This window comes from Camellia sinensis, chromosome 1, assembly GCF_055761805.1.
Source record: "Camellia sinensis isolate YWXY chromosome 1, ASM5576180v1, whole genome shotgun sequence".
In the NCBI taxonomy this organism is placed as follows: domain Eukaryota; kingdom Viridiplantae; phylum Streptophyta; class Magnoliopsida; order Ericales; family Theaceae; genus Camellia; species Camellia sinensis.
Genome location: NC_138961.1, coordinates 212,189,948 through 212,201,398, shown reverse-complemented (window position 1 = coordinate 212,201,398; position 11,451 = coordinate 212,189,948). Strand labels below are relative to the sequence as shown.

Genomic DNA, 11,451 nt, shown 5'->3' with positions numbered 1-11,451 from the left:
TCTCTCTCTCTCTCTCTCTCTCTGGCATTCCAAGTTCATAGCAAGTGATCTGATGTTATGAATTGCATTTCCCTCTGTAAATCTGGAGATGAGTCTTTGATTGTGCGCTTAGGAAAATGCAATTATATTTGTAAAATAGTCCCGGAAGGTGATCTGATTTTATCTTATATGATTGAGTTAGAAAAATAGAAGAAAATGAATATATATTTGTTAAAATAATATTTTTATGTTTTGTTACTTGTAAAAAATGAGTATGCATAAGTAACTATATTTTCATTATTTTCTTTTCTGTTTTAATGAATATGAGATTTTCTTTTATGTTTTAAAATGAAGTGTAACGTACACTGACACCTCTTAAAATTTTTGTTTAATATAGATTTTTCCTCACATTTGAAAAATTATACTTACCTCCTATCATATTAAATGATATATTTGTTCCTTAATCTTTATACATGTAAAATAATGTAAATATTTTGTTCATGTCATTTTAAGATAAATAACAATCATCTTTTTTAGTTTAACTCACACAAAAAATTGAGTTTTATTTTTATTTATTTTATTTTTACTGATTTTTTTAAAAATATTTTAAGTAGTTTTTTATTTTTTAGATACACTAATTTTGGTATACTTAACAAGTATAGTATTTTGTGATTTTTTTTTTAATTCACCAGATACAAAAAAATACAAAAAATATATACACTCAATATATTATCTTATTTTGTTGTATTTAATGAATTTTTTTAAAAAAATTTTGTACAAATTTTATACTTTTTAAATATATAGATTAAATTGATTTAATCTAGATATAATGGTGGAAATAAAAATAAAAAATTATATTCATATATAAAAAAATTTACAAAAAATATTGTAAAAATGTTGTGACAGTGATATTGTTATGAATTTAAATCATGTTTATGGGTGTTTTGTTTTAAAGTAAAAGATTATCATTAATCATGTCATTGTATTTGAAAATTCTATATAAAATTTATGTTTGTATATCATCACTTAATAAAAATATATTCAGATAGAATTTAATGATGAGAAGTTGTATAATGTAGTAATGATGATAGAAAAAAGAAATGGTAAGAAAAAAGGACAAGATGGTCATTTAGAATATTTTGAAACTTGATATCAGCAATTCAGGAGTAATTTGTAATGAAATTACAAATTTTATGAAGGAAAATATAATTTTTAAAATGAAATTTCAGAGCTCTAAATTAAGAGCTCTAATGGAGCTCTAGGGCGGTGGGCTTAGCTGATGTGATGTTTTGGTATTATTATTATTATTATTTTTTCTATTGCCATATAGAGTTCTCTTTAGAGTTCTATTTTTAGGCGAATGAATCATTGTCCTTAATGAATATGAGATTCAAACGCATACTTAACACCGAAATGGCCGTTAAATCTTTGTCACACCACAAAACGGGTATAATGGATATTGTTTGCCACCGCAGCCATTACACAACAGCCGCAACCGTTACATAATACCGCTTTTAAAACCTTACTCATAATCCGTAATAATATATATCAAACTTTTGTTATTTTAAAGTAGATTTATTGATATGAGTTATTTTAAACTTATTTTTAAATTAAAATTATTGTTTGAAGTCGTTTTGTTATATAATAATTTTGTAATAAATTAATTAATAAATCATATCTTAAAAATGCAATTAAAAAGAAAAAAATGGTACCTAGAGCTCGTTTGGAAAAGAGGGTTTGGGATTTTTTTGGCTAAAATAGTCACAAACAAATAAAATAGATTTTTTAATCCAATAAGACAAACTATCACATCTAACCCAAAATTATTTCTTTTTTTTTTTCACAAAAAAGTCAAAAAATCATTCTCAAACGAGGCTTTTTAACCCCAGGCTAAAATAGTTAAAAAACCAACCTACTTCCCAAACGAACTCTAGATAAAACACGGTTCTAGTTGGCGCTTTAAAAACCTGCAATTATAGTTACTACGAAACGAAGAAATCACTCACTCACTCACTCACTCACACTATGTTTGGATTGAGTGATTTGGAGAGAAAAGAAAAGAAATTGAGAGATATGTATTTCTCTTATTTGTTTAAATAATTTAAGTGGAGAGAAATTAAAAGAAATAAAGAGAAACGGAGAGAAACTCATTTATCTTATAACCCTTATTTTCAATCTTTCCAAAAGTGGAGAGATTGGGAGAAAAAAGAAACCAATATTTTCATAATACCAATTTTGTTCCTATAAAAATAAAAAAATAAAATGATTGACAATATAAAACAGTTATTTTAGTAATATAACATAAAATAATTTATTTTCTTTTTTCTTATGAAATTTAACCAAACAAGAAGAAGATAAATCATAATCATTTTTTTCTCCTTTTATTTCTTACTTATCTAAATAAAAATAAAAAAAATCACAATTATATTTTTTCTTTTCTTTCATAAGTTTCCAAACATAGTGTCACTCTCACCATGGAAACAGTTTTCAACTGGACCTCGTCGTCCTCGCCTTCCCACTCCTCCAATAACAACCCAACCAAACACCGACAAAATCAAGCAAAAGCTCCTCCACAAAGGCATCTACCCAACCCCCAAAATCATCCACACCCTCTGCATAAAAATGAGTATGAGATTCAAACAAGTACTTAACAACGAAGCCGCCATTAAATTTTTGTCACACTATAAAAGCAGGTATAAGACCATCTCCAACGGTTCACCAAAACTGATATCAAATTCAAATTTTGATGAAAAAGCTGCTGTTCACTGCTCCAACGGTTGCACCAAATGAATATCAGATTGAGATTTTATCAAAAAATTTATCAAACTGACGACGAAATACTGATTTCACCAAAACACTATTGGTGACCGTTAGAGGGAGACCAACCGGTCGACCAGCCGGTTGTCCGGCCGGTTGACCAACCGGTCGACCAGTAAAAGATTCAAACAGCTCAGAAAAAAGTTCAAACCGTAAAAAAAAAAAAAAAATAAATAAAAAATTTGCCTAACCGGTCAACCGGCCGGTCGACCACCCGGTTGTCCTGAAAAAAGTTCAGAAAGTTCAAAAAAAAGTTCAGACAATTCGCGGAAAAAAAAAAAAAAATTTTTTTTTTGCCTAACCGGTCAACCAGCCGGTCGACCACTCGGTTGTCCCGGGATAGATTTGGTGAAATGTGAACCGTTGGAGTGAGTGGTATCAAATTTGGCAAAATAAGTCATTTTTGACTCAAATTTAATGAAAAATTTGAATCACCGTTGGAGATGCTCTAACGAGTAACGCTTGCCACCATAAATGTTACTTAATAGTCACAATCGTTACTAACATCGCTTTTTAAAACCATCCTCATAATACTTAAATAATATATATCAAACTCGTATTATTTTGAAGTCGATTTATTAAAAATGAGTTATTTTAAACGCATTTTTAAATTAAAATTATTGTTTTAAGTCGCTTAAAAAAAAAAAAAATTGTAATAAATTAATTACTAATAAATCATAACTTAAAAATGCAATTAAAAAAAGTGGCTATTGATGATAACACACGGTCCCAGTTGGGGCTTCAAAATCCTGCAATTCCAGTTACTAACGAAACGAAGAAATCACTCACTCACTCTCACCATGGAAACAGCTTCAACTGGACCTCCTCGTCCTCGCCTTCCCACTCCTCCAACAACAACCCAACCAAACACCGACAAAATCAAGCAAAAGCTCCTCCACAAGGGCGTCTACCCAACCCCCAAAATCATCCACACCCTCCGCAAAAAACACCTCCAAAAATCTCTCCGCAAATCAAACCGCCGTCTCGCCTCCCAATCTCAATCCCAACCTCCCCTCACCGACTCCCAGAAACAATCCATCGCCGAAGAATCCCATTTCCAAACGCTAAAGGCCGAATACAAAAACTTCACCAAATCGATATCTGCGAAAACCAGAGACGACGATGGTGTTCTTCCGATGGTGGGGAAGCCTTGGGAGAGGCTCGAGAGGGTTCAATTCAGAGAGCTTTCGAGTTCGAGTAGAGAGTATTGTGGCGATAAGCTCAAGTCTCAGCCCTTGAGAGAACTGAGTGAAATTCTCCAAAAGGGGTGGCTTTTGGACAACGATGTTGTATTCGAACAAGGTTCGTTGAAGGGTGAAAGGAAAATTTGGGCCCCGCCGAAGCGCAGCGAGGCGGAAGCGATTCGGTTTCTTGTTGATAAGTTTGTGTTCTTCATCTTTTCAATTTCTATGATTCATGATTTGTGTATATATGGGTATGTATGTATATGTGTGTCTGTTTGTTTTCATGTAGGCTTAGTGGTATGGAGCTTAGTATGAAGGACTGGAAGCTTTCATGGATGATGAAGAAGTCAGGGCTACAGTTTACTGAGGGTCAGTTGCTAAAGATTGTTGAAGGACTTGGTGATAAAGGACAGTGGAGACATGCATTGTCTGTTGTGGAGTGGGTGTATAGCTCCAAAGAACATAGACATTACAAGAGCAGGTAAATTTGTTTGTGTTTATTTAGTTTTATGCTTGATGATTTGCGCTTTAGTTGGAGGAAGGTCTGGTTGAACATGAAGCTGTATGCCTTCATTTGATAATGCAATCGAAAATCATCTTAAAATGCCATATAGTTGGATTTTTTTTTACAAGGAATCAGTTAGCTGAGTTTTAAGATCACCATTGTTAAGAATCTGCTAATTATTGATGGTGTGAAATGTAAAAAAGTATTGGAAACTGAAACAAATTTGAATTACAATGAGTATAAACATTAGTCATGAGCCTTGAATTGATGTTCACAGTGCAGTGTAATCTATGAACTTGTATGTGCTTGTCAAAAAAATGGTTATCTTCACAATTATGTGTTGTTTAGAGGAGCTGAACATCAGTGATTTGGTTTTGACAATGTTACTTCTCTGACAAACATTGTAATCTATTTTAATTGTGTAGTTCTAATGTTAGTCAGTTGTGTGAAATTTTACTATTTTCACCTGTGTTTCTATGAGCAAAACTATTGTCTATGTTTATTTATATATTTATTGTAGGTTTGTATACACAAAACTATTGGCAGTTCTTGGGAAAGCAAGGAGACCTCGTGAAGCTCTTCAAATCTTTGATTTGATGCGTGTAATGATCAAAAACTTTACCTACTTAATGCTTATAAAACAATTATGTAGTTCATATGTTAAGGTTTATCTTTAAAATTTTAGGTGATATTGTTGGATGGATTCTAACTGCAAGTTATTTAGGAAGATTGCCAAATATATCCTGATATGCCTGCATACCACAGTGCCGCTGTTACACTTGGTCAAGCTGGTTTTCTGAAAGAACTACTGAAAATTATTGAATGCATGGGGGAGAAACCTGCTAAAAGAATAAAAAATATGCGCCACAGGAACTGGGACCCTATTCTTCAACCTGATGTGGTTGTGTTTAATGCTGTAAGAGAACATTACTTTGTTACAGCCAATTAAGTTTTCCTCACTTACATCCATCTGCAAATTGGCTTAACTTCTTGATTATTTCCAATTGGTGGTTAGGTACTGAATGCTTGTGTTCCAACCCATCAGTGGAAAGGTGTATCTTGGGTGTTTGGGCAGTTGAGAAAGAATGGTCTAAAACCTAATGGAGCAACTTATGGACTTGCAATGGAGGTAGTTGCTGGATCTTGAAGCACCTTAAAATCATGGATTCAAACACAGGCATGGGATTGGACATGTTAATGGGTATGGACACAGGACACAACAATTTTCAAAAAAATTAAGGAAAAAAAACCCACAAAAATGTCTTGAGCATAGGACGCACATGTCTGTGAAGTGTCCCCAACGTGTCCTGCAAAAAAAATTATTAAATAGTGATACACGTGGACATGTGTGTTCGCACCATGTCTGTGTTCGACATGTATTAGACATAGACACGGACACAACACTTATTTCGGTGTGTCCGTGCTTCCTAGATTGGCACAATATGTTTTATTGCCTAGGCACAATATGTTTTATGCCTGGTTTTTTGTCTCAAATGATATCGTTAACCGGTGCAATTTAACTGGTGCAATTTAATTTCTTTACAAATATGAAGAGTAAAAGACACATTATAGGTGTTATATGCTTGCTGATTTTGTTTTTGCTATCAATAAATAGATTTAGCAGAAACAGTAGAAATATTGAAAGCTGAGGACAATTAGAGTGGCTATGTTTTCAAATTCGAGGCTCATGCTTTTTCTTTGGATGGAAGTATAGGTGTGTCACGCTGATCTGTTCTTTATCTTCATTTCAGCGACTCACTTTAGTTGTAAGAGAATAGTTAAAATACAAAGGGTGAGCATTGGATTTGTGTGTCAACTGCATTCCAACAATTCAATTCATCTTGGTTTTGAGACTGTTTTGACACCCAAGCTCTATTCCAGACTTGAGACCTGGAAAGCTCACAAAGGGTGCTGCTGATGTTTTATCATGCCTGATCTGTACCTTGACCCTTGAGTCACTTGCATCTCTTTGCAATCTGCTCATTCCCTGGAACACGAAATTTCTGCTTAGTTGAAAACTTGGCTACCTTTGTGACTATGGATGTCAAGGTCAAATATTGGGTCCGTCTTAAGGTCTTTGCGGCTTTTATAAAGAGGCCTAATGTGCTTTGACCAATATATGAATGTATGCCATATGCTTTAAAGAAAAGGAAACACAGGACTGCAGGTTAATTTGCACTAAATGTAAAATATAGGCACTTAGGCACTTACAGAATTTGTTGTGGATTCCTTGAGTAAATCATGCAAGTTGAAGTGTAATAGAATGATTTCTAATACCTTCAAAGTTGTTAACACAGAAAACTGGGTATTTATATGATTTTGACATCTGGGTTAATTCATGGTACTAATTGAATCAGTCACATATTACTTTCAAATCTTTTCTAAACCATTTTATACTTCTATGAATATGGGTTTCCAGTTTAAGTGGAACAGAGTAATCTTCATTGAATTAAGTTATTTAGCTTCAAATTATATTGGTAATCAAGACTTACAGGACATGCTTTTTGTAAGGTAATGCTACGATCCGGAAAGTATGATCGTGTACACGAGTTCTTTGAAAAAATGAGAAGAAGTGGGGAAGCTCCAAAAGCGCTTACTTACAAAGGTATTACTGGTCTAACCTTTACTGTTGAGGACACTGATGTTTGGTGGCTTACACATCCATTGCCTGCAACTTTCCAGTTCTGGTCAGAGCCTTTTGGGAGGAAGGTAAAGTTGATGAAGCTGTTAAAGTAGTCAGGGACATGGAACAAAGGGGAGTGTTTGGGATAGCCTGTGTATATTATGAGCTAGCTTGCTGCCTTTGCAACAATGGGAGGTGGCAAGAAGCTATGCTGGAGGTTAGTTCCCTTGTCTGTAGTTTCATTATCTCTGGTTTTAAATTTCTTAGAGATGTTATATTTAATTTTGAATAAAAAAAATCAATTTTTCATGCGTCATGTTTACACATTGTTAATTTAAACGGAAAATGTCACTTTTCACTTTGGCATAGACCTCAAGGGAGTTTAGTGTCATAATCACAAATCAAGCTTTAGGGGGGCATCGCATTTTTTGGCCTAACCGCAAGGGTTACCCTTTTGTATTTTGATAGCTTATGCTGTTCAAAATTTATGCATAGTTGTATGGTTAATTTGAATTACTAAATATGCTTGCTGGGTGAATGCCTAACTACAAATGTTGGACGCATGTCAATTCCATACCTTTATCCAAGTGTCGAGTGTTCCACATAGGTGCTTCATACATTTAAGAGAGTTCACATAACATAGGTTGGTAGCATTTGTATGTATCTAATTTGTTTGTGCACTCCATCTCCCTAGTATGTCAAATCCAATGCATTCAGTTTTGTGTCTGATACTGCAGGCTCTTGGCACTTACGGTTTGCTCCATGAATGCACATGTCTGACATTTATCTTTATTGAGTAAATATCGTGGAATGACTGTTGTGTTACTCTTTTATGCCGCACCTGGATAAAATTGACCATGGAGTGTTGTAGCCATGCCATAGTAAAGGGGTTAATGTTTTAGATTCATGTTAGACGTAAGAATAGAATGTAATATAAAATAAGTTCATTAGTTAGTGTCAATCATGTAATCATGCCAGTCTGGTGAATTTATTATGTATGGTACATGAGGAAAATTAATAATTCTAAAAACTGTACCTACAGGTTGAAAAGCTAAAAAAGCTTCCTCGTACTAAGCCTTTGGAGGTTACCTTCACTGGCATGATAATGTCTTCTATGGATGGTGGATGTGTCCACGACTGCATCTCTATTTTCCAACACATTAAAGACCATTTTGTGCTTGACATTGGCATCATAAACGCCATACTCAAAGTTTATGGCAGGAATGATATGTTTTCAGAAGCAAAAGAGTTATTTGAAGATATCAAGAGAGCTAAATCTGATTCTAACCATAGCTTGGATGGTTTTGGTTCTTCCCTTATCCCAGATGCATACACTCACAGCACAATGCTTGAGACTTCTGCTAGTGCTCTCCAATGGGAGTACTTTGAGTATGTCTACAGGGAGATGGCTCTCTCCGGGTATCAACTTGATCATAGTAAACACACATTCCTGCTTGTCGAAGCCTCCAGAGCTGGGAAGGTATACTTTAGGCTACTACCTTTCTATTAAAAAGTAATTTTCTAATCTTATATAGTTATATTGATTCTTCTTTGTAACTGTGATAATTACATCTGATGGGAATGATTTTTCAGTAGTTTATACTCCAACAACAAAGTGATAGTGGCTGTGTTTTCTCTGGCTGTTTATCTGATTTCAGATACTTCATATACAGACTCCAAAATTTCCATTGCCATTTTGTCTCCTCCTTTGTATAACCAAAAGTTACATTTTCTCCAAGTGCAAGATGGTCGTTGCTAGCTACTTTCGTGCATTATTTTTCACATAAATTTGATAGTGTGCAATTTTAGTGCTTGGCTTTCTTTTCTTTGCGTACTTTGTGTACTGGTGTGCCTGTGTTGTTCCTGATGTTCGAGGCAAGGAGTGTGATCATTGGATTAGTTTCTTTGAGCCTTTAGTGGTTCTTTTGAGCTACTGATCATAACTCAATGCGAGACAAGAAATTTCATTTTGGATTCATAAAATTGGTGTGTTCCGCCTCCGTTTGGGAAGTGGGTTGGCTTTTTGGTTTTTTTGGCTATTTGAGCTTGGGCTCAAAAGCTTGGTTTGGAAAGGGCTTTTTGACTTTTTGGCTTTTTTGACTTTTTTTGTGAGAGAATAGTGTAATGATTATGGATTGGATGTGATGTTTTGTCTGTTGTGGCTCAAATAGCCTATTCTGTCTTTTGTGGCTCAAAGAGCCAAAAGAGCCGAATGAGCTCTTCCCAAACGACACCTCCAACTGCTCAAAGGAAGATGCTGACTAAAAAGCTAGATTATTCTATTTTTGTGTTATCAATTCTGTGCCTTGCTAGCTGTAGCGCTGTTTTAGATGTTACTGAATATCTCTCTCATGGCAGATTTAGTTTAAAAAAATTCTACCTTTAAACCCTTTTGTTTTTGTTGCAGTTTTATTTGTTGGAACATGCATTTGACACCATGTTGGAAGCTGGTGAAATACCTCATCCATCTGTGTTTACTGAATTGATATGTCAAGCAATAATTCAACATGATTTTGAACGAGTCGTCGGCATAATCAACGCTATGGCTCATGCTCCATTTCAAGTTAGCGAAAAGCAGTGGACAGACCTGTTTGAGTGTAATGGAGACAGGATCAGTGAGAAGAGTTTGAAGGAACTGTTGGATGCTCTCAGTAATTTTGATTTACCAATGGAAGCCACTGTATCAAATTTGTCAAAATCATTGTTATGTTTCTGTAGATCCAACAATTGGAGAGAGATTTCAAGTCCAGTTGCTTTTGATGATGTGTCTGTGGACCAATCACCTTTGGTTGGTAATAATGGGAGATTAGGTTGTGATGAAAATATAAATGTGCACAATTTTTCAGCAAATACTGTTGAAGATGATTCTGATTCAGATGATATATTTAGTGTTGGTCAGAGCAGTAACACAGAGGATGATGCTGATTCAGAAATGTTTTGGTTCTCAAGTTACGACTCTAATGAAGACCGAAAGGCTAACCTATTCACCAGCCTTGAGGATTTGACTGTTGATATGACATCTGAGGCATCAGCTGGTTGTGATGACAAATTCTCAAATCATATCAAATATGGAAACCTAGACAATGAAGAGGTAGAACTTGACGTGCCAACAGGCAAAGTTGGCAACTGTTGCAACCTACCATCTGCGCATGAAATTCTGGAATCTTGGAAGGAAAGCAGAAAAAAGGATGGCATGTTCTGCCCCTATCAGTTTGGTGGAAAATAAGCGCAATTTGTTTCATCATAACTCATCGGATGAACAAAACTACATAGTATGTGCAAGTGTCATGGTATTTTTGTCAACTATACAAGCAAGGATGGAACTAGGAGAACACTATGGGGGGCCATGACCCCTCTGTTTCTTTGAACATTATTGTTTGTCATAAAATTTTTTTTAAAAAAAATATATATATATATATATATATAATATGGCCCTCCAGTATAAAAAAAATATATGTGATTCTTTTTCCATTTTGAATTCTCTTTCTATTTTACATCAAAAAAAACTTATTCATCCTATTAGAAATTGTTTTTATGATTTTTTTTTTTGCTTATATATAATTTATATATTATATATATATATACATGTGTGTTTTGTGTATATGTTGAAAAAAATTTATTTTTGTTTTGACGACTCCTATAATGAAATCTTGGTTTTGTCCCACTGCAACTAAGGGGTACTTTTAGATGAATGTCTCCATGATTTGCATGCTTTGCTTTATTTTGTTGGAAGAAATTAACCAATCTTGACCTACTCGGTCTGAATTTCGTCTGAATTGGATTTGCTGATGAAGCCATCTGAGTATAAATTTTATTGCTTTTGCCAAGAAGAGAAAATGACAGACTTTCTACACCTATGCTTTAGCGATAGTTCCATTTGTTAAGGTTCTCTCTTTGAAAATCTCTCTATTGTGATAGTACTCTCTCTTTTTAAGATCTCCTTCCAAGCTTTGTACAAATGAATAACTAACAAATAAGATGCCAAATGGAATTAAATTTGTGCAAAAGAAATTAAAATTTGAAGTTGTTATAGTGGGCTTCCAAAAAAAAAAAAAACCCTTTTGTTATAGTAGAATGGAGTGGTTGAATTTGGGTTTATGGGCCGATTTCATTTTGATGATTTGATTTATTGTTTTTTAGATCCAATGTGCAAAATTTAGATTATTCAAATAGAATATCATATTGATCCAATAATTGTAGTTATATAATTTCTTCACATTTATACATTTTTCAAAAAAAGTAGATAACAAATATAATTTTAAAAGCAGATCATTTACTTTTTTTAAAGATAAATATGATTAAATTATGTAATTATATATTGATTTTTAAAATAATGATGAACA

At 33.9% G+C, this 11,451-nt stretch overlaps 1 protein-coding gene across 2 annotated transcripts; it reads left to right on the top strand.

Annotated features, from left to right (window-relative positions):
- Window positions 1-3,486: 3,486 nt before the first annotated feature.
- On the top strand, window positions 3,487-10,627 carry LOC114309733 (pentatricopeptide repeat-containing protein At5g67570, chloroplastic). 2 transcript variants are annotated; one of them, XM_028255528.2, is made up of 9 exons: window positions 3,487-4,177; window positions 4,270-4,461; window positions 5,006-5,087; window positions 5,210-5,401; window positions 5,501-5,614; window positions 6,997-7,090; window positions 7,168-7,325; window positions 8,151-8,588; window positions 9,516-10,627. In XM_028255528.2, the coding sequence occupies exons 1-9, from the start codon at window positions 3,510-3,512 to the stop codon at window positions 10,332-10,334; spliced, it is 2,757 nt and encodes a 918-aa protein (XP_028111329.2). In that variant the 5' UTR covers window positions 3,487-3,509; the 3' UTR covers window positions 10,335-10,627. The 2 variants fall into 2 exon arrangements, with proteins under 2 accessions (XP_028111329.2, XP_028111330.2); XM_028255529.2 differs by lacking the exon at window positions 5,006-5,087 and having other exon boundaries at window positions 3,506-4,177; window positions 5,251-5,401.
- The last annotated feature ends 824 nt before the right edge of the window (window positions 10,628-11,451 follow it).